General features: G+C 36.6%; 2 protein-coding genes across 3 annotated transcripts; both read right to left on the bottom strand.

Annotated features, from left to right (window-relative positions):
• Positions 1 to 254: 254 nt before the first annotated feature.
• On the bottom strand, positions 255 to 14188 carry LOC148959956 (D-aspartate oxidase-like). Of its 2 annotated transcripts, XM_089109210.1 has the most exons (11): positions 13548 to 14188; positions 10167 to 10284; positions 8897 to 8976; positions 8492 to 8557; positions 6426 to 6480; positions 6033 to 6131; positions 4940 to 5022; positions 4092 to 4118; positions 3820 to 3934; positions 3081 to 3200; positions 255 to 2447 (listed from the first exon to the last, which is right to left on the bottom strand). In XM_089109210.1, the coding sequence occupies exons 1-11, from the start codon at positions 13745 to 13747 to the stop codon at positions 2319 to 2321; spliced, it is 1092 nt and encodes a 363-aa protein (XP_088965336.1). In that variant the 5' UTR covers positions 13748 to 14188; the 3' UTR covers positions 255 to 2318. The 2 variants fall into 2 exon arrangements, with proteins under 2 accessions (XP_088965336.1, XP_088965337.1); XM_089109211.1 differs by lacking the exon at positions 4092 to 4118 and having other exon boundaries at positions 257 to 2447; positions 13548 to 14183.
• Positions 14189 to 19242: 5054 nt separating this feature from the next.
• LOC135683344 (galactose/N-acetylgalactosamine-binding lectin CEL-III) lies at positions 19243 to 21966 on the bottom strand. Its single transcript, XM_065198577.2, has 2 exons — positions 21815 to 21966; positions 19243 to 20783 (listed from the first exon to the last, which is right to left on the bottom strand). The coding sequence occupies exon 2, from the start codon at positions 20763 to 20765 to the stop codon at positions 19386 to 19388; it is 1380 nt and encodes a 459-aa protein (XP_065054649.2). The 5' UTR covers positions 20766 to 20783; positions 21815 to 21966; the 3' UTR covers positions 19243 to 19385.
• Between the last annotated feature and the right edge of the window lie 1130 nt (positions 21967 to 23096).

Genomic DNA, 23096 nt, shown 5'->3' with positions numbered 1-23096 from the left:
TACACAGGTGATCAAAACAAAGTCGTGACACAGCATGGACACATTCCGACCCGCAGACTTTGAATGATTGTAAACATTTAATATTTTTCGAGCCTAAAAAGCTCCTGCTGTAGATTTAGATGCAGTTATCGACGCGTGACCACAAAGCTCGCTCCCCGGGGTATCGTCTTTGTACTGTATTATTTCCAGGCCTCGCAAACGTCCCCGTCGTTGCTGCGTCGGTGATCGGAAACTCTCTATTACAGTAACGACGTTGCTAAAACGAGGAACAAGCGGAACAACCTAGTAACAAGCGGAACAACCTAGTAACAAGCGGAACAACCTAGTAACAAGCGGAACAACCTAGTAACAAGCGGAACAACTTAGTAACAAGTGGAACAATCTAGTAACAAGCGGAACAACCTAGTAACAAGCGGAACAACTTAGTAACAAGTGGAACAATCTAGTAACAAGCGGAACAACCAGGAATGAAACATCCCTAATTTTTGTACTCATCTACCCAACTAAAACCTCGTTTAAACAAAAAGCCCAATCAATATGAGGCCACTTGTGTAGCCTGATGTAGTAGGCCTAGTAGTGAAGTGAGGACAATGATTCAATCCCTACTTGCAACATTGTTTTCTCGATCTCGCAGATGGAATGTTCGGATGAAAAACATTAGAAATGTTACTAGTAGGCCAGAGCTTTGTTCTCAGTATTCTGTTGCATTTTCTTTGTCAGTGGTAGCTCAGTCGAAAGTCTCTACTATCGAAGGTTCTGGTTCTGCAACTTTTGCATCTTCGGGGAGGGGAAAAGTGTGATATCTCAATTTGAAGCATTGCCCATGCACTTACGTGACAAAATTATTAGGGCGATCGCCTCAAAGCAAATGTGGTCAATCCTATGCTCAAAGAACAACATAGAAAATCAGTGGAACATAACGAGATTGCTGGTTGAGATTTTCGATTGCAATTTTACCCAATTGTAAAAATAAACATGAATTTAATAAATTGTAAAAAGGTAAACTTTTTAGACAAGTAATTTTTGCTTTATTTTACATTTTGTCAGATGACCTCCAAGAATCTAGGCAGCCGCCATTTGCATTGAAACTCAACGAAATAATTTTCCAACGAAATATCTTCGGATAGGAAATCTCAACAAAATTTTGAAAGATGTTATTATTTTTTGTCTTAGAAGATTCCATTTCTTGTATTTTTTAATGAAAACCAGTTGTGTTCAATTACTTCAAGGCTTGTACTTTGACAGGCTTATTGAAAGACCATTATGTTATTGTTTAATGTCTACTAGGTTTAATGTCTTGCTTGAAAAGAGGTCTTTGCAAAGAATCATTAGTTGTTTCTGTACTTGCATGGGGGCTTTCCACAAAAAATTGGACAAAATTTTCAGCTTTGATTGACTTCGCCTACAACACCAGCTTGTCGCCGCCATTAGGCCCAACCAATAGTCTGCCTGCAAAGGCCTATCATTCTTTGAATTTTAATCAGCATTGTCCTTGTAAAAAACAGGAGTTGTAGACTTACTGCAACCAAACTTTCTTGCAGTTTCAGCAAAAAAATAAAACGCTAGACCCAAATTTTTATTGCTTTTCGTTCTATTTCTGGTCCTTTTTGTGTTTTCGGTATTGAAGCTAAAACATTAATATTTTCCATTTCTCCTTGACAATTTGTTACCTTTTTATCATAGAAAGGTAGGAAATAAATTGAAGTGCTAGGATTTGGATTTTCGTATGTTTCGAAAATATTTCGAAATAAGAACCTCTGATCGGCCTTCACGTCGTCCACGTGACTTGCAGCATAGCAGGCCCATAATGCGCAGGCCCCACCGAGAGTAGTGTCTCGTGAACACAAGGTGGTAATACAAAAACGCCTGGCGTGTTGTATAGGCATAATACTTCCTCTGTTAAGGATCTGTATTAATTTTCCCCCTTTGTAATGTATTAATTAATTTGTATTGCGTTTGTCGCCTAATTAGAAACCATCTTTAACAACAGCTTCTTCTCCGCACAAAAGCGCGATCGAGATAAACGACCATCATAATTAATATAAAATATTATAAATGTTTTACATTATCACAATCTATCACCACCTTACACAATACAATTATATTTATATACACTGCAAACACAAAATATAAGCTACAGACCAAATGACTCGGCCTATACGCTTTATCAATAAGAATATAGTCTATAGGATAATTAATGCGTAGAATCACTGAAATTTAAGAATAATTTGAAAATAATGCAATGCTCAAGTTTCATCAGAGAATATTGAGGCTCGGCAAATATTAGGTATGGTTATAAAAAAGTGTGTACTTCCTAATCATAGTTTCGATTTTGAACTTAGGCCATTAATCTCTTCCAAGCTTTGCTTTACCAATTCCAATGCATTCTGTGCGCATCCCCAATGCAATGTGATGCCACACGGACCATGTCCATAGTTATGAACAACCTGGGCAAAAAATTAAAACTAAATACAGCATAAGGCTAAAATCTTGATAGGCTGAGGGCTTCAACTAAATCACGTGGCCTCTCTCGCCAATTTACTGAAGACTATCTGAAAGACCATGCCAAATATGGACATACAATAAAGTAACAATTTGACCCGGTTCGACAATAACAGCCAGGTTCGTCGATGTGAACTATCGTTCTCGGAGGAGCAAAGCCGTAGCGAAGGGAGAGAGTGGTTCCGACACCCCCTTAAAAACATTACATTTAAAAAACAAGGGGTTTTTTGCAATCTAGGGGTGCTTTGCGCGAATAAAGAAAAGGTCATGGTAGCAGTGTGCTCGACGGGCTTCAAGGAGTTATTGCGGAAACATTGCAAAGCGACGAGAATAAACAACAATAAATACACGTAAATTAGTGAAAGTTAATATTTCGCCCCGGCATACGGGGCTTGTTGGCTAATTTTCAAGTTGTCAGCTAAGAAGGATGGTATACCTACCTAATCAGCAAATGGAATCAGGACACACCACGTGAACACAAGAGCTAGCAACTTTAAATTCTTGAATTTTGAATTAATAACTTATTCTAAATCTTTAGACGCAGCTTTATTCTATATTTTTGGGCTGAAGGTACATACTCTGACTTTCTTGGTTGTCATTCCATCAGCTGTTTTCAACAACATGTCCTCCTTCTCTAACCGGACTGACGTCAGCCGTGATGGTCTGAGGCCTACCCATTTCGTAATTATTTCTGCTCTCTGTCGATTAAACAAAAATTGATGAAAAATCTTTACTCCACATTTTGATAACTAAGCAGATGCTAGCGCAGGCGTCATTTTCATATCTAGCTATGTATTCACTTCCAGGGGCGCACGTACCTACTAGGGGGTGTGTGGGTGTCACACCCCCTCCCCAAATATTTCCAAACAGTGGCAACATTCGGGCAAATACTCGGGAAAAAAAATCAGGCATGGGGAAGTTTTTCTAACTTCTTAATATACATTTTACTTTTTATTTCTATATTTCTTCCAATATTTCAGTATATCTTGGTGTTACTTAAGAACATATGTGAATAACATAAACATAGATAATTACTTTATTTATTCATAATTAATTAAGATAAAATATATCAAATCAACTAATTGATATTTTTCATTGAAATCCTTATCAATTAAATTTTCAAGAAATTCCCAATACTTGAGGTATCAATACGCTCCAGTAAACTTATATCAAATCCGCGCCATCTACGCCATATATCCAATCGTTGCTAGAGAAACCTTATTTTGCATAATCAAGACTAGCAGGATCTCTAAGCTATGCGCATACAGGATGCACTGTATTTCTGGTTCCTTTATTCTATACGAAAAGACACTTTACCTTGAGAGATGGCATGAAAGCGTAAGCTCCATCCATGATTCTTTTGTGGTCTTCTTCAGAAAGGTCGGTCTTCCAAGATGACTGCAATACGCCTCCCACTACAACATTGTCGATGCTTCGAAAACAATACAGTTACTAAAAACATGTCGAAAGCAACGGAAAAAAAATTCTTTGCGATCTTGGAAAGCATTCTAGTATGAAAAACACAAATCTACCTATTTTTTCTCCGATAAAAGTTTGTAGCAGTTATACCTCTTGTTTAAGGTGAATACCTCTTGTAATCGCAAAACGTCAGGGTACTACAGAAAGGAAAAACAATTTTCTATATATAACGTAAATCTTCGAATGAGCCCTCTGGGGGCTTATTTATTTTTGATACCTTTGGATGGGGGCTTATTCAAGGGGGGGCTTATATGAGAAGGGGGCTTATAAAATTATTGTAGACATTAAGAAGACAATATTAAAAGACTTCGCTTATTTTAGTAGGAATTTCTTTATGAGCATTAAATTGATTACTACCAAAAGTATGAATTTGTTGTGGTAATGCAATAAAACGCCATAGGCAACCTCAGATGTCAAAAATCATCAATTGGTGGGGTCCAATTCTAGAATTTACGGTAGCAGTGAGGGCTTATTCGAGGAGGGAGGCTTATTGAAAATTTCTAGTTCTAGGGTGGTGGCGTTTTCGAGGGGGGGCTTTTTCAAGGGGGGGCTAATTCGAGGATTTACAGTATGTTTCCGTCAAGAAAATCTATTGCTCAATGGGGAATACCATAACGGATGCAGATCTAAATAAAGCAATCAGAAACGACGACATTACCGATCAAATACTGTTCTCCAACCTTTAGTCAAAATGTTGCCTATAAAGTGTTTTGCGACAGTAAAAGAGGCGATAAAAAAATAACAAATCTTTGAGATATACACAATATGGAGCATTTCAAAAAGTCCCACAAAAAAATCACGAGGAAAAAATCAAATTTTTCGTTAAAAAATATTTCGTTTCCATTAGCCTGTGCTTCAGAACTGTTCTGTCAGGTAAGGGTCCTGGGGCTCAAGCTACGCTTCAATAGGCTTAGGTTTGAGCTTTAACTTATTTTATCAAAGATGCAAACTTGCTCACTTTGGGTATAGGTATGTAGCTCGTGACTGACTTCCGCTAGAGTAGGAAACATAATAGAAATGTCGCATCCATGGTGCCTTTACCTGAAAACATACCAAGAATAATTAGTAAAATGGTCTGCTAAAAGATGTACCATGAAAATGTGTAAAGTTTCCGATATGTCATCAGGTTTCCGATATTTCAGTATAGCTTGCTGTTATTTTCCCTCAAAACCAAATTTAAATGTAAAGTATAAATCAAAAACGATTCTCTTTCAAAAACTGACTTTCTTTGGCATAACAAAAATGTCATTGACATAATTTTGGACGCTTAAGGACACCGAAAAAGGGAAAAAAGTACAAGCTAATGTCTATTGACGGACTTCTCCAAAAAACTGACCTCTCTAATAAAGAATAAACATTTTACTAGAATTTCCTTTTCATCTTCAGACAAAAGGCACTACAATGTACCATTAAAAAATAATATTTATCATGTGTAGGATAGGTTCGGGTTTTAAGGGTCAGGAAATTGAATCTTTTTTATAAATAAAGAAAAAGTTAGTCAACAAAGTTAGAAAAAGTTAGTCAACAATCTTTTTCTCGTAAAGAATTTAAAAATGTCACTTTTTCATCTGACACTCTTCAGAGTAGGAAATGAGAGAAAATAGATCGAAAATTCTACGCTAGGAAATATAAATACCCAGTTGTCGATCGAAATACGCCAATCAGAAACGTGAGCATACGACTCTAGAGGTTGCCCAATCAGTGTCGCTTGCCTATTGAAAATGTTACCGATGGAGTAAGGTGGAAACGAACTCCTTCTGTCAACACACTTTCTGCTATGATAAATTATTTGTGCCATAGATGAGCGACTTGATCGATTGTGAACCTTGATATAATGTCTACTTCTTTATCAAAAGAAGTTCATTGAAATTGTATGTTATGCTACAAACTCAACAATCTAGTTCTCTATCTCGAACATTTTGTTTCATGTTTCAGTTAGAATCCCTATCCTTCCTTGGTTCCTGATTGGTATCCAAATACCAATCAATACCATCCTATTTATATGCTTAAAGGATGAAAAATTTGGCTGATTGATATACAAAAAAACTTACTCGTGCAACCTGGCTCCTTAATGGTACAACGTCGCTGTCTTTGCAAAGGTCCCGTGCTCCGATTCCAGTGCAATTAACTATGACGTCATAATCAGACAGCTAATGAGAAAAATGGATACTTTTGGTTGAGAAGATTGTAGCATTCTGCACGTAACTAAGAATAACATCTTGATCCATCGTTTGCTACACGTGTACAATTCCCATGAGTAAATATTTCAAAGAACGTTAATCTGCTCATCCAAGGACTTTCATAAAACTTTTTGCAAACAACTTCATAACATAAACAGTAGTTGCCAGCTAATCAAAAAGACAAATTACTTTTTTGAACCTGTTTCCTTTATTAGAAAAATAAATTAAAAATAAAATTACTTTGAAATAATGTGTTACAGGTACCTCGCTGAAGGAATTTATCCTTTTTCTCACAATTTTTCCATTTTTCTCCTTAAATCTATGAGAAAAATAGTCTTTATAAGACAAAATACTAAGCAATGTTTGCTGTAGGACGCACAATTCAAAGATAGGAAATATGTACCTAAAAACAAGAATTTTCTGAGATCTCTGAAAAATTGGTAGAAGGAAGAAACTGGTGTTAAAGTTTAATGGTGTATTAACAAACCATAACCGGAACGTTACGGAACCAGAATGCCGGAACGTTTTGGTTCACAGGCGACGTTTCCCTCGTGTAACAGAATTTAATGGTTTACTAGCAAACTGACACACTGAGGCATGTTTCATCAAAATATCTCACGAGCTGGCACGTGGACAGCTCTTGTGTTCCGAACCTGGTACTTCGTGGTAATATGTTTTTACCAACATCTTAAAAAAAACTGAAAACAAATGTCCTGAAAAACATTTGAAATACGACTACGGGCGATTGGACAAGTTAAAATGATATTTATTGCCCGTGTAAAATCATTTACATGTGTGTTGAGCCGGGCACGAGCAATCGCCCATGTCGCTTGGGAGGGATTGTTAACAACATTTTTGAATTTCATTTCTTTATGTTGATTACGATGACCATTTTCTATTTCATTTCATTTAATCATATTCATTCCATTCATTTGATCATATTCATCCACGATATCCATTCAATTCGTCTATAAAAGTAAATTATAATAAAAAGTTACAGTTTCTAACAAATTAAATAAAAATACTTTGCCCTAAAAATATCAATAGAATTGCCCTAAAATCTTCCATGGATTCGGGCATTGTAGTGTTTGTTAGCTATGAAATTTATTCTCGTGATGTAAACTGAGAATTTGGTTTTGAATCAAATTGATGTTTATTTGCAGTTTCAAACATGATAAAAAAATTGTGGCTAGGCCTATCTGCAAGCTTTGAAGATGCAAAGATGGCAAAATTACAATGGCAGTGCAGATTTGCTGAGGGAATTGAAGTTATGATCAATTTTTTTTCAGAAAATCTACGAAAATCAATGAAGCTTGGCTTGGTGGTTGATAATTATCTCTCCGTCTTACTTTAAAATATACGATTTACCTACTTTGTAAGTGGAAAATGACCTGTTTTTCAATAAGATGACATGATGCCGTTTTCTTGGAGTACAACCAACCATAACCAACGTAAGCAGATTCAATCAGGGCAATAATAGGCTAAACGTTTCATCGCTTATCTCTGGTTAACGACCGAATTTTTAAAATGGGGACGACAAAGTTTTAGATATACTCCTTTGCTATGCATAATTGTATGAAGCACTTCAATAATGACAATTTTCGCGCTCAGCGTTAACTTTTTGTTGCGCCTGTTTTTCCCCACAGCTTTGGATAGGAGGTGCGAGCGTTACTGTTGCGGCTGATTCGGTACTATTTTCTCTTCAGATTTCTATTGTCTTTGACGCTATATCATTGGCTGGTTGAAATTGTAAACAAACAGTCTGATTGGCTCAAAACATTTTTCATCCTTGTCAGTCTTAATAGCTACAAAACTTTCACGGTGACACTGAAAAAGACCATACTTTTTAAAGAATAAACAGTCAAAGCAGAGAAAAATGCCATCAAATTTCGATAATTTGTGAAGTTATGTACAACAAAATCTGATTTGATGTTTTCAGCCAAATTGTAGGTAGCAAAAAAATTCTGAGGCAATATCCCCATTTCCTCAGCTTGCTTCCCTAACCCCCAATAGTATTCATGGCTGATGTAAAAGTCTGTCCCCCTTTGCCCTGTCACACTTCCGGAATCCCTAGCTGCTTGATAGTTTCTAAATAATATCAAGCAAATACATAGGTTACCAATTACAATCTGCGTTTCAAAATAAACATAAACGTTCTCATCCTGAAAATCATTTCTGAAAACTGATAATGAAAATCATTATCCAAAACAAACAAATTCAAAACTAAAATCATGGCAACAGAATTTTCACAGAAATACAGACAAACAGGCAAAATTGAGCCAATAAACTTCCGAAATTTCCATTTCCCCTGCTATAAAGGGGACAATTACCTTTCAAGGAGCCACGGAAGGTATTTACTGCTTTCACAGATTACACTTGTCAGAAAATAGCCAGATCTAAAAAACAAAAAAGGGTCAAGGATCAACTTTAAAGTTTCTACTAAGAAATGAAAATATTCAAACACTTTCACACTGAAAACAATTATCAAAATTCCATCAAATTTAAAAAGTACTATTTGCAAAATTCCATCAAATTCAAGAGATTTTGTAACATTTTGTAAGATATTTTCAAGTCCCAAGATTCAGGTATGCTCATCTAAGGAATGCAAGAAAATGACAAAGCTAAAAGGAAAGATAGCATCAAAACTGATTACATTTATCGATAAAACTGATTACAGTTGGACCAAAAATTGTGCCAGAGAATCAGCTGTTTTCTAGCAAAAGTTTCAGAACTACCTTATTTCTTCACCAAAACTAGCCAGCTGCTCCTTTGACAATTTGACAAGATTATCAAGAACTTTTGACCATGAGCCAACCTACGGTGGTACGCAACAATTGAATAAATGTTTACCTAAAAACAAACACTTTCAAAGTTAGGGGAAAAAATTGGTTGGGAAAGTTTATCTCAGTATTTTGAATGAGGGGAAAAAGTAGAAATTTGATATCAGACTTTCTTACCCCTCAGACTTAAAATGACATTGTTCACTGAAAAATCTAAAGATTTTACAAATGTCTTGAGTTTAAAGTAAATTATCTGAGCTAAAAAGCCATTGCTTAAAATAATTGGAAGTTCAATTCCATTTAAGCATGTACTTAAAGGCTGTGGTGATAAGAGTAAGAGTTGTTTTGCATGTAATACAGATATTGCATACTTTTCCCAACATTTCTAAAAGATCTTTAAGTTTCCATGTTCTACTTGCCACACTAAGAAAAATATATTAAATACTAAACAAAAAGTTTAAAATTCTTGAAATCTTAAGGTACCAGGTATAAACAAACAATTTATGATATACTTGATATGAAGCAAACAATTCTTATTTTCAGTGGCATAACCTAACCACACTTTTCTAGTAATTCATTCAAACCCTATTCACACAAAATTTCTTGATACTAGAGTCTTTAATATTCTAAATAACCAAAAAATGCATCATTCTTGATTTTTAATAATTTTGGACACCTCTGAAAACCTCATGTGGGGGATTCTTTAAATTTTTTTTCATTTTCATTTCCATCAATCTATTATATATACAATCTAATACATAATGCCATTTATATACAATCATATACAATTTAAATGCCAGACAGGAAGAATTATGAAAAGATTGAAATTCCATGGATGAGGAAGGTTTGAATGATACAGCACTGTTCAGTCTTGGGATCTGAAATATTAGTATTCTTTTGGAGAACAGTGCATACTAGAAAATAAAGATCATTATTGAATGATCAGCTCATTTTTAAAGTTGCAAAATACAAAAGCAACAAGGTAGGTGAACCTGTACTCTGTAGTTATGTTTATTGCAAACTATGGGTTAAAACTATCTCTGTTTAGGTGTTTTGTGTCCTCAGCTCCTCCCAGGTTAAACTAATTAACTTTAAAAAGATGGTTTTGCCCTGGGCTAGTATATGAAAACTTTAGTTTGCAGGTGAATGTTTATACCAACATGGAACAAATATGGGTTAGTTTTTAAAGTGTAAATACAGCTTGTGAACATTAACAACAATATACCTCTAAGGTGTCCTTGTCGCTTAATAGGTAGCCAGATATGTTGCATATGCCAAGTTTTGGGGCTGAATCTGTCCTTAGAATTTCTTTGTACCATTTGTATGTGTCTGCTGCCCATTTCCTAGACAGACAAAGAGATATCTTTCACATATAAGGAATTCACTTATCAATTAAGATTTCAGTGAACAATGGGGGCAATGCTAATAACCAGTTCAAAACAAAATACTTTGTTTCTTAGTTATTCTGTTTTCAAAAATTCTAGGACTGAGTCCCTGGGCCTCACATACTCCTTTCCACCACCACTGGATGGCCTGTTGAAATTCCATCCTCAAAGAAAATTTGAATTGTATCTACTCCAGGTCTTCGTAATGATCCTCTATTTGGTACATGAAATTTGTTAAGACATCAAAAAATTTGTGCCAATATTGTGTCTCTTTAACCATATCCTCTAAAATCATTCTTTGTACATAACTAATCATGGTAAATCATTGATTTGACACCCTAGGCAAACTCAAAATCAAACTCCAAATCTTTTTCAGCCAGCAAACAAATTAATTACAATATACTAATTTAAAATACAATTTCTTGAAATTTTAGAAATAGAACAAAAAGTAAGATTAAAAAATCGATTTGTTTTTGAAGGGCAAATGAAAAAGGGCAAATGCTGAAGGGCAAATGAAAAAAACTAACAATGAGCTATTGAGTCAGGTGGTCTGTTTGATGCAATTAATAACATTTTGTATAGATTTTAGTATGAATAGAACATAACAGAAAAATAAAGATAATTGATAAAAGAAGAATACAAAAAAGGTCATAAGAAACAAGTAAAGGGGTAGACATTAATAAAATTTTTGTCCACCCTGAAAAAGACGAATATATACAAAGGGCCCCTCTTAATTTGTTATCCGTATCTAATCAAATGTACCATCTTTCAATTATAGAATAGTAGCCTTGCCATGCCCCTTGTGAAAAGCAGTTCTCAGGAACTGATGGGGCTCCCATGCTCAAATAATCAAAAATGAATGTATGAATGTATGAATGTATGAATGTATGAATGTATGAATGAATGAATGAATGAATGAATGAATGAATGAATGAATGAATGAATGAATGAATGAATGAATGAATGAATGAATGAATTAATGAAGGAATGAGTGAATGAATGAATGAATGAATGAATGAATGAATGAATGAAAGGAATGATCCAAACATATAAATATCGGAGAGTGAAGGATTGTTTTTGATATTTTTGCAAAGATTTTGAGATTTTTTGAAGACTTGGGATTTTTGCAGTAAAGATATTTCGAAGATTGTTGTACGTAATTGTAGTTTTTTTTGATGATTTTTTAGATTTCTCAGATTTTTTAAGATGTTTTTGGATTTTTCTGAAGATTTTTACAGATTTTTCTGCCACGTAAATGAGATTGTTTCAATGATTGGCTCCTGGGGTTTTTTCGTGCGCCTGCAAGCGATGTGCGCCTGCAAGCGATGTGCGTCTGCAAGCGATGTGCGTCTGCAAGCGATGTCTGAGAAAAGTACAAATCTGCAATAGAATTAGTACCTTGAAGAGGGACTTTATATTTCAGACAATATTGAAACCTTTTTAAAGACTGCAAACGACTGTAAGAAATATTCTGAAATGTATTTCAAGATAATCTGAAGGGCGTCGTCGCAAAAATTTTCTGCTCGCTCCGCTCGCACAGGAACCCTCCTTTATAACTCTGCAAAGTGTTCAACAATTTATCCCACATTATAGGATTTAAATAGAAAGTCTTGCACGTTCTTTAGACAATCCCGATAAAATAGAAACTAAAATGCTAAAGCGCTTCAATTCTTAAAAAAATTGGATTCTGAAATGTTTGTCGGGGATTTTGCTCCAAGGAGAACGAAATTAGTTTAAAATATTTGAATCCTGTTTGTTATTTTTATATATTTGATTAAAACTGTGGAGAATCAGTTTTTACAAGTAGTGCTTCCTCGCCTTACACAATTCATAATGTAAGCGTTAGATGAATTGTCAAGGAAATAGGCAGTTGTAGAATGGGGTCAGCTACAAAAAGCCAGATATGACGTTGTATAAAGCAAAATTTCCAAGTAAAAAAGCCATAGCTTTTCCAAACGCTTTTGCAAAATGGGGTGTTTTCCTAAATTTTTAAGGGTGTGGTCTGCAAAAAATGTCTCCTCTTTGCCCCTCCAATCTTTATGGTCATAGGGGTCCTAGGGTCATAGGGTCTGGTTTTTCCAGTATGCCGGAATTTAGCGTGCGAACCAGTCTGGGAACATAACTGTTCTAATTCATATTGTTCAAAATGTAAAGAACAATCGAACCATCTCTAACAAGGGGGTACTAACAAGAAGCAGTGCTGTGACTAACAAGAAGCGGTGCTGTGATTTCCCTTGTTAGGTTTATGCAAAAATTACAACATTAATGGCGACTCCAAATGTTTTTGGATCGAAAAGTGTAAAATTTTAAACTCAAAAAGCATTGTGTTCAATTTGTTAATTATAACATGTCATAATATCGCACTACGATGTAATCACATGATTTGAAACACATTGCATTTCACTTTACACTTTTGTTTAATCATGAAATATGAAATAACGTCATCCTCCCTTATAGGGCCTCATTCATAAATTTATTCCAACCGATTTGAAATGTCCATGTGAACGAGAAGGAAATTAGCACACCCGAATTGAACTCATGAAATTTCACCTGTGAAGGGCCTCTAACCATACTGGAAAGTATGAGCCTGGTACGCCACAAATGACCGCCATAGATAATCCATCATGCGCCAAGTAGCGCCAGTACTCCACTCCATCCACTCCGCCAATTGTTGACTTTACGCAAACAGATATTGTTATGAGACATAAGCTTTGCCTCTTGGACTTTAAAAAATTGATCAATGAGTCAAACAAATACATTTTTACCGTGTACGAAAAAATGGAATATATTTGCCTAACATTTTATGCTTAATAAATATGCGTCATTTATCATAAAAAAGTCTCGATATTCTTACTACCCATGGTTGCCGTAGAAGGGTAAGAAAGTTTTCGTATATGAGTGATTCCAGTTCACTGGAAAATGCACTCTTGCTCTACTACCATACATACAGGCTGCACAGCGAGAGGTGTGTCCCTGTACGCAAACCTATTAAATGTACGCCAAATTACGTCAGTTTTTTGCGACAAGAGTGCTCCAAACGTCAGTCTTACAGCCAAAGTACGCCAGCGTCCCATTTGGAGATTGCTGTGCGCCACAGATCTATGGCGCAACGTACGCGGATGCCAGCCCTCTAAGCCTTTTGCTTATAAAATAGCCATCTAAAGGACAAGTTCTCCCGATCGGGAGACAAAATGCTTATATCCCTAGCAGTATGGACTGACCTGATTTTTTCTTCCGATGTATTTGTCAATCCCTCGTCTCTCTCGTTGACTTTGAAAATACCGGCAGCTCCATCACTTGTCGTGTTTGGGCTGAATTTCTCTGCAAACAGTGTTATGTCTAAATGATCATCAAACGTTTTTAAAACGTGAGCTGAAGAAAGGCCGATAATGCCAGCACCTATTACGGCGATTTTCACCATCTTCCTATGCAATAAATTGCAGTCCTAGGCAAGAGGGACTCTCTGCTTTTGTTGTTGTTGTTCTGGACGTCCATTGTTTTGTCCTTGAATTTCTGGAAGTCCTTTGTTTTGTCTTTTTGTTCCGCGTTTTCGCGCGCCGACTTGAAGACAGAATAGAGATTACAGGTAATCTCAATTCTGTGATCAAATGATCAAAACGAGTCCACAAACAAATTTTGATGCTGGTGTTGTGTTTATGTGCGCGGACAAACCTCAAACTCAAACATGAAATCTTTTAACAGCATCAGCAGATAAATCACATTATACTGAAATATAAAAAGGAAAAATATTGGGTATCATTACAAAAAAAGAAAACTTTTAAAGACGATATATCGTAAACTTGTTGGCTGAAGGATACAAAGAAAAAAACTCAAAAAGTGGGGGTGTGACAACCCCCCCCCGCAATCTTTCATCCAGTCGGAAATTTAAAGCTGTTGGTAGAAAGCTAGGTTAATCGGAAAAAATTTGAATCATTTGTGAAACTTGTGAACTGTGGCTCAAAGAGAAGCATAAGAAAGGTATAAGTTCAAAAGAAAATAGTTGTTTGGTAAAAAGCAGTCCTGAAAAGAATGAAAGGCAATACCGAAAAAACGAAGTTTTGTATGAAAATGCGAGTATTTTCAACTAAATTCGTCGTAATGGGGATGGTGTGATAATCATTCCATCAAATTGCTTCTAAAAACGGGATACGAAATAGAATTTTTTAAATAATATTTATCAGTCTAATGCTTAAAGAAGCGCAGTACATTTCCCATGATTTGTCAAGAACTTTCTCCGTTCGAGATCGACCCATGAAACATAGGCGGCGCAAGGTGGAGAGCTGGGGGCTTCAGCCCCCCCCCCATTTTTCCTTGCAAAAATTTATTTTTAAGCAAATAAAAAGAGCAAAAGAAAAAGTATAAAGAAAAGAATAATCCGAAAAATGCTTAATTTCCAAGGAATACGCCGAGGTCTATGGGGCCTCATAAAGTAATGAATTCAACTTGAAGACTGGAATTAATCAAACGTAATAAGAGCATGCCTTAAAAATAACAAAATGTTTTAAACGATAGCAAGAAAATACCTGCAAGAAGTATTCTGAAAAGTATTTTAAGCTAATCTAAAAAGCGTGGTCGTGAAAATTTTCTGCTCGCTTCGCTCGCAGGGAAGCCACTTCTTTCGATTATTCCTAATAGACCAGGCGAGGAAGGGGGTGTATCGAGGGAGTTTATCGAGGGAATTTGCAAGACCAACTCTATTTGGTCAATTTCGATACGCTGATTACGAAAATCGATGTTATACGGAGAAATTCGGTACCAGAAAGCCTCTATTTCACGTTTAAACCTCGTTTTCGTCCAAATTTGAACGTTGAACGAAAGTTTGTAAATGAATCGATTTTTATCAATTTCGATGTGCTGATCTCAAAAAATTATTTTATAAATGTAAATTCAGTACCAGGAAGCCTCTATTTCATGTTCAAACCTCATTTTCATCAAAATTTGAACGTTGAAAAAAAGTTTGTAAATTTTTTATTCTCATCAATTTCGATAGACTGATTTCGAAGGTTGATATCATACGGCGGAATTCTGAATGCACTGGTCCCTTTTTCATGCTGAAATCTTTTATTTATCGTTTTCAATATTTCTAGAGTAAAATCTGCTGCGCACATAGATTTGCTTTAAAAGCTTGAAAAAGATTATGTCAAAAGGCAATATAATACGGCTAATAAACATTTAAAGTTGTAAACAATCTTTTGGTGGTACAAAACTTGAAAAAAGCAAACATTTAGTAAACTAAAGCTTTTCATCTGACACTCTTCAGACTTTAAAACTTCAGAACATAGATCGAAAACTCTACGCTAGGAAATATATATACCCAGTTGTGGATCGAAATAGGCCAATCAGAAACAGGAGCACATGACTGTATAGGTTGACCAATCAGTGCCGCTTGCCGATTGAGAATGTTACCAATGGAGTCCTAAGGTGAAAACGAACTCCTTTTCTCTACACAGAAGCGGTTTTTTCGTGCATATATAGATAGATTCCAAAACTGCTAGGTAGAACGACGATCGGGCTTTACCAATAATCCGAAACATGTCGCCATTATAGTTTTTGCACAATCTGGGTTTTCTAGTATATGCTGCCTGATAGCAGAATCGCAGGTTTTAGTTGTAATTTTAGATTTGCAAGACCGAGGTGGCTGTTCTCTTTGGGGATGGGTTTTGTTTCTAATATTAGACGGAACATGTTGTTTTATTCTATCCTCCAATCTTTGGGTAGTGCGTCCTACGTAGCCAGAATCACAATGGCACGTAAATTCATATACAACGGAACCTTTTTGTGTGGCAGGAACGCAGTCCTTTTGAATGGACGGAAGGGCCTTTTTCGTACTATAAACAACACGTGGGTTGACTGTAAAGAAACAATTTGCAATGGCCTCTTTTATTTGGCTTTCAAAACGTAGGGAACTGTCACCGATCCATGGTAGTTTTAGATAGACCGGGCACTTTTGAGGACCAAATTTTACGTCAGCCGACAAATTTCCTATCTTCTCCTTAATGTAAACTGAAATAGCATCCTCTGGATAGCCGTTCTCCAGAAAGATCTCAGTTAGATTTTTCACTGCGCTACTTAAATTGTCATACAGAAAATTTATTCAGTGGTCTTGCTTCATGCTGTCTATCATATCAACATTGTCTTCAATGAAAAGGCGAGCAATAGTTGGTCTTCACGCATTCTCCGGCAACGATTATGTGTCCATGATTTCCAAAAAAAGGGAAAAAGTCATTCTGAAAAGCAATGTTAAAGCGCAACGAATTCGTAAGCACTTTTGTAAGGCTTGGAACAGATGTCCAGCCCATCCAAATGCTATCGAGGTCCTGGAGAAGTTTACATGCTTTCTTTACGGTTTTTCAACAACTGTCACCAAGGCCAATGACGCCCGCTCAAAGAGTTTCTGGAAGATTTTTTTTAACTTCGTTTAATGCCACCGTGTTTTGCCAATCTCATTTGCACAAAGCTACATTAGCTTATGTTGCAAACATTTACAGAAATGCAGACCAGTTGGAGTTAAGCATTGGCAGCCCAGTTGATCATGGTTGGGATGCAGCCGGTAACGCATCGTGGAGTAAAGACATATACCTAGATAATAATGCCGAGCTGCTTCTAAATATCAATCAAGATGCTGAAGAAGACAATATTGACCCAATGAATGACAATTGCTTTGGGGATGAGTATAGCAATGACTCTGATGACAACGGATACTAGAATGTTTATTCAAAACAACTTTAAATGTTTATTAGCCGTATTATATTGCCTTTTGACATAATCTTTTTCAAGCTTTTAAAGCAAATCTATGTGTGCAGCAGATTTTACTCTAAAAATATTGAAAACGATAAATACACGATTTCAGCATGAAAAAGGGACCAATGCATTCAGAATTCCGCCGTATGAGATCAACCTTTGAAATCAGTATATTGAAATTGATGAGAATAAAATATTTACAAACTTTTTTTCAACGTTCAAATTTTGATGAAAACGAGGTTTGGACGTGAAATAGAGGCTTTCTGGTACTGAATTTACATTTATAAAATAATTTTTTGAAATCAGCACATCGAAATTGATAAAAATTGATTCATTTACAGACTTTCGTTCAACGTTCAAATTTGGACGAAAACGAGGTTTGAACGTGAAATAGAGGCTTCCTGGTACCGAATTTCTCCGTATAACATCGATTTTCGTAATCAGCGTATCGAAATTGACCAAATAGAGTTGGTCTTGCAAATTCCCTCGATGGGTGACGATACCCCCCCCCCCCCCCCTTCCTCGCCTGGTCTATAAGGCCTCCGCCAACCTTCCGCGGCCCCTTCAAACATATCGCTAGCATAATGAGTGCCCCATAAAATAATAGGCGTAAAATATCGTGAAGCGTTTCAGTGCGTTTTTCAAAAGATGGTTCTTTAGTCTAATAATTCTATCAACTCGAGCCCCCCCCCCCCACCCACTTTGAATTTCTTGGCGCCGCCCCTGTGAAAGACTAAACGACCTCATGATTCTTACTTGCGAGAATAACATTAAGGACAACGTAAATTTAGATCAGATAGTGGAGCAATGGACAAGTCGTGGAAGGAGAAAAATTAACACCTGATTTTTGGACTACGTATGTTTTGATGCACTAATTAAACTAACAGTTTTTATGCTCGATCTTCCAAATTTACGAAATCTAGAAACTTTATGATACAGCTGAATAATTATTTACGAGACAATTTATTGGTAAAAGGGTTTGTTGCTAAAAAACTATTAAAGTTTACGCCCTCGTACAAAATTAGAATTGACATTTGCCATTCGGAAATTTTGAGCCCTTCACCCCCCCCCCCCACCCCTCCCCCATTTTTAGGGGGTATTCAAAATATAAAGAAAGTTCGCGACAAAAATTTGCACCTACGTTTTGTGGGCACGATTCAGTTAAAATTTTTAAATCTATCGTAACAGATTTTACACCGGGCAATACTAGTGGGTAGTGCTTAAATGAATAAAAGTGGCCTTCCTTGCGTTTGTTTACCGCTTCTTGTTATCTGATTGGTCAGAACTCGGGGGTGTGTCTGCCGTATTAACCAATCAAAGACTTAAAGCTCATGCTGCGTTGGGCGAATTTCAGCATGGTATCAAGGCTGGGCGTGGGATCTGATTCCAAAAGCTGAAGTTGACAATCCGATGGCAAAGCTTTCATAAATTGGTGGCGTAGCAGAGCAATTCATGATACAAATATTGATTAGATCATGGCAACGCAACGTGCTTCGATTGTAGAATCGCATGTTTTATTAGATTGTTCACAGCAAGTTACTGCGAAGTGTTCTACCCGTGTACGATCAATTTTGATGTTCCTAGTCAAATACTACAAGCATGCAATTTTGGCACCCCTTATCCCCTGCCACCACGCCACTGTGAAAAGGGTGCCGTAAAGGCTGATGAACCTGTTATCTTAATTGCGCAATATTCCAGGCAGGGACAGTTGAAGATTTCGAAGTTGAAGAGGCACAGGTGGGAAGGGAAGAAGTCGTAGAAAAAGGGGCACTTTTCGAAGAGGTTTGGGTTGAAGGGCATATGCCCCTAGAGCATCTCTGCTTCCAACGTCGCTTATTCCGAGGGTATAGGAAGTCTTTTTAAACTAGTGTTCTTTGATGACCCACAATACCCTCAGAAAGTTCAATCTTTGTTTACCTCTCTGCCCAATATTTTTTTAATTATGGTAGAACAACACAACAGCGTAGTAAATTCATCCCATTTGGAAAAATGAATTTAGAAAATGGCCACCTTTGCCCGTCAGCATCAGATATGTGCTGTTAAACTTGAGTAGATAGCTCTGGGCTAGTGAACATTTTGGGCTCGAGATTTTATTTGTGTCACATTTTCAATGTACTTTGTAAGGCAACTGAACCACCCCTGTAAGAGAATATGACAGAGAAAGGGACAAGAAAATTACTATATGCAGCTATTTATGCGAATGAGAATTAATAAGCAAGTTTACAAGCATATAGCAGCTTGACTGAACTGATCAATTATATAAAGTTTAATGCAGAAAAATTGCAAAACACTACAGTTTGATCATAGTTTAGCTACATCTACTTGCATCGCGTACAGCCTTTGTTGCTACACTTTGTGAAAGGTGGACAAGAAGGTTCCTTGTCAGAACTCGTACACCTGACGATCTGAGGTTTCCAAGTAAGCCACTTTCCTGTGCTTACTTGTTTAGTGTCAACTTGCAGTTGCCACATACATCCTCCCTTGAACTGGGCTCCACTGTCGTAGAACTCACAAGCAAAGTTGATGCTACTTGTCTCAGAATGGCTCTTTGTCCAAGCAGTTGACAAGGAAGTTGAAACTGTGGTAGACACTGAGGCTGAACCAAACTTCAGGTCTGATTCAATGGAAGAGGCTACCTCTATTGTGACAGTCTTTGTCACTGTGGATTCATATGTGACTGAATTTTCAATTGAATGAGAAACCTGTCCATTTTCATTGCAGCCAACCAAAAACCATTTTGCAGTTGGAGGTGTCCACTTCCCGGCTTCCCATTTAAATCGCTGATCAGACAAACCTTCGCAATCATGAGTTTTAACACTTCCTTTACCATCTTTTCCTGAAACATCCAAACATTTATTGGATCTCTTGTTTACAAATGAGCAGTAACCATCATTACACAGCTTTTTTGGTTGAGACCACATTTGATCTCGTTTGTCTTGACAGTAATACATCTGAATATTGCCTGTACCATCATCTCCTTTGACATCTAAACATCGTTTGGACTTCTCATTGACAATTTCCCCATTTTCGTAGAACCGGAACCATTGGTCTTGCTTGTCTTCACATTCTTTTACATTAACGTTTCCTTTACCGTCGCTACCACTTACGTCAAGGCATCTTCGGGACTTTTCGTTTATGAGTCTTCCAAAGGCGATTTGCTTCCCTCGGGAACGGAAGTAATAGTACTGATCGTTCTTGTTTTCGCATTTATACATCTGAATCTTGCCAGTCCCATCTGATCCTTTCACGTCAAGGCACTTGCCTGATTTCAAATTGATGATCTCTCTTGCTTCTTGTTTGATCCCACCATTGTCATTAAATGTTTTCTTTCTTCCCAGCCTCCATCTCTGATTCTTGGGGATCTGTGGGTAAAGGTTGCATCTTTTTGACTTGACTTTGCCATCGCCCTTTCCGTTTGGAGTAAAGCAGAAATTCAACCTCTCATTGCGGATCGTGCCGTCACCACAGAGAATGATCTGCTGGTCTTCACGCCCATCGCACTTGTGGGTCTGCACAGTCCCTTCTCCATCGGTCCCGCCTATGTCAACGCATCTCTTCGACTTTAAATTCCACAGCTCTCCAATTACCAAGGGATTTGTGCAGAGGACCTGGGCGGATCCAAGTAAGAACAGGTTTGATAACGAAATAGCTGCGAGAATTATAATCATCATATTTGACTTTGAATACATCGGAGACATCTTTTGTCTTTCAATACCCTAAAATACAAATTAAATCATAAAGCAACCACCATAATTGGATAAAGTATTGTTTTTTTTCTCACGTCCAAATGCATTTTTATTGTAAAATCAGTGTGAATAACACACGATTCTGGCAGAAAATTGGCTTTCTTGTTAACGAAAGAACCAGAATCTTTGCAAAACTGCTGGCCAGCAGAGAAATCCTGTTTTAGTCTGGCAAGATCAAGTTAGAAGAAATATTGGCTTATATCCACATTAGAATATGGAACAAAGCCTTCCCTTAAAAACCTTTGCAAGGGCGTATCACTAGTTATACTCATGTATGGTATGTTGTAAGGAAAACATTTTAACTGCACTCATCTTTCAAGGTATTTAGACACCAAGATCGAATGCAATGGTATTCAAAGTCAAAATTTAGGGCATTCGGTTGAATTTCCTCAATATTCATCTAGGAGAGGAAAAACAGAATAACCAACCCGTACAGGTTTTTTCGATGTTTCAAAGACCTCTGCAATGAAAAATCAACGACAAAAGAACATGTGAAGACACAACATAGGCCTTGATTAATGAAAAAACCACGTCAGTGAAAGCATAATGGAGACAACTTTAATGTTAAAATATCAATAAAAACAAGTCTATAATAAATTTCAAATTTGTGTGTGTCTTTCACCAGATCGGGTTCCATAGATTTCAGATTTATCCAGACAAACTCTGTTGAAAGCTGATTGTATGTTTTGCCAACGTTTCCATTTGTTAAACATTAAAATTCGTCGTTATCATGTACATGCCTTTTCAATGCAAAGAGTGACAAAATGAGCTGCTTTGAGAAAAGCAATGCTCTTTAGAGCTGGTGTATGCAGGGTCGTTTTGAGAATTTACCATATTGCCTTTTTGCGTGCAGATTTCTAAGCTGTATTCAGGAAAAAGATTGATAGATTTTGCTTTAATAGTTACAGCATTGGCAAATTATCATTCAAAATCCTCTAGACTGCATTTTATCAACCAATCTTATCAAAAAGGAAGAAATTAGAAATATGAATAAAACTCACCTTGTGCCAGAGTGCCAGTCTTGTGATGCCAGACAGGCAACAACCGATTATGCATCGACTTATATTACAACCTATGTTTGCACAACTGCATCGATGCAGATATTATTTTTCGTCTGCATATTATTCAACGGCTGTGCTACGAGATTTCACAGGAATATTCCAGTTATGTAATATTTATACATCTGTCCTACTGATTACAAAGCTTTAAGGAAATTTATAATTGTAATCATCATCATAATCATCATGAGGCCTCATTATTATTGTTAAGTAAGCTTGTCACTATAACCTTCCTTGTCTGTTAAAGCAATTGGGGTTTGATAATAACTTTTTGAATCAGCAAAGAAAAATTTTGAAGCCAGCACCTTTTCTGTAGAATTAAAGAAGAGGGGAAAAGGAGGAAAAACATTTTAGTAAGGCCATTTTTATAATAGATAGACCAAGTGACAGGCCTGTGCATATGGTGAAAAATTAGCAGAAACGTAACAGTAGAAACGGCACTTCAGAAGAAAAAAAGTATTAATTACTTTTTTTTTATTTCTTATTCATTTCTTGAGATTGGTGTTTGTACAGATCGACCATAAGCAATACGACGGCATGGACAGAGAACCGGTAAAACTAGCGGCTGTAAGCCAATAATTTACTTCTACCACTAATCTACAATGCTGATTTTCGCGGTTTATAATGCAAAGGGGAAATAAACAACAAACATATTAGCAAATACAATTTTAACGTTTACACAGCTTAATTTTCAATACACTCTATGCTGCATACACAAAATGCATAACCATACTTTAAGGACGACCGAAAAATTAACGATGTAAATTGATAGACAATGTTTTCTCTACATCAAGACACCACCCACTTCCTCAACAAACTCCGTCCATTTCTACACTTTCCAGTGATTCCCTTTTCGTCACTCTCGATGTGTCATCCCTATATACCAACATTATCCCCACTCAGAGGGTATCATAGCTGCCAGGGTACAACTCAACAAACGGACATCAAAATCTCCCACGACAGAAAATTTTTGTGACTTTATTGACACAATTTTGACAAACAACAATTTTGATTTTAGCGGACATCATTTTCTACAGAAACGTAGGACAGCAATTGGCACAAGGATAGTACCACCCTTTTCATTTTTTATATTGGTACCTTTGAATCTGATGCACTAGAGAAAGTCTTGTACAAACCTGCTGTATCTCCCTATAAACTCTTGTACAAACCTCTTGTCTAAGCCTCGTTTCATCGACAATATATTTATGATTTGAACACACGGACA

This window comes from Rhopilema esculentum, chromosome 7, assembly GCF_057945365.1.
Source record: "Rhopilema esculentum isolate cy_ngs chromosome 7, ASM5794536v1, whole genome shotgun sequence".
NCBI classification, from domain to species: domain Eukaryota; kingdom Metazoa; phylum Cnidaria; class Scyphozoa; order Rhizostomeae; family Rhizostomatidae; genus Rhopilema; species Rhopilema esculentum.
This window is presented reverse-complemented; position numbering and strand designations above follow the sequence as displayed.

Excerpts from the sequence above, each read along its gene's own strand:
- LOC135683344 (XM_065198577.2), bottom strand. The coding sequence starts at position 20,765 with ATGTCTCCGATGTATTCAAAGTCAAATATGATGATTATAATTCTCGCA.
- LOC148959956 (XM_089109210.1), bottom strand. The coding sequence starts at position 13,747 with ATGGTGAAAATCGCCGTAATAGGTGCTGGCATTATCGGCCTTTCTTCA. Across the intron at positions 3,935-4,091 it reads ACGTTTTGCGATTACAAGAG|CATCGACAATGTTGTAGTGG; the intron begins GTATTCACCTTA and ends TTGTTTTCGAAG. Across the intron at positions 3,201-3,819 it reads CTTTCATGCCATCTCTCAAG|AGAGCAGAAATAATTACGAA; the intron begins GTAAAGTGTCTT and ends TTTAATCGACAG.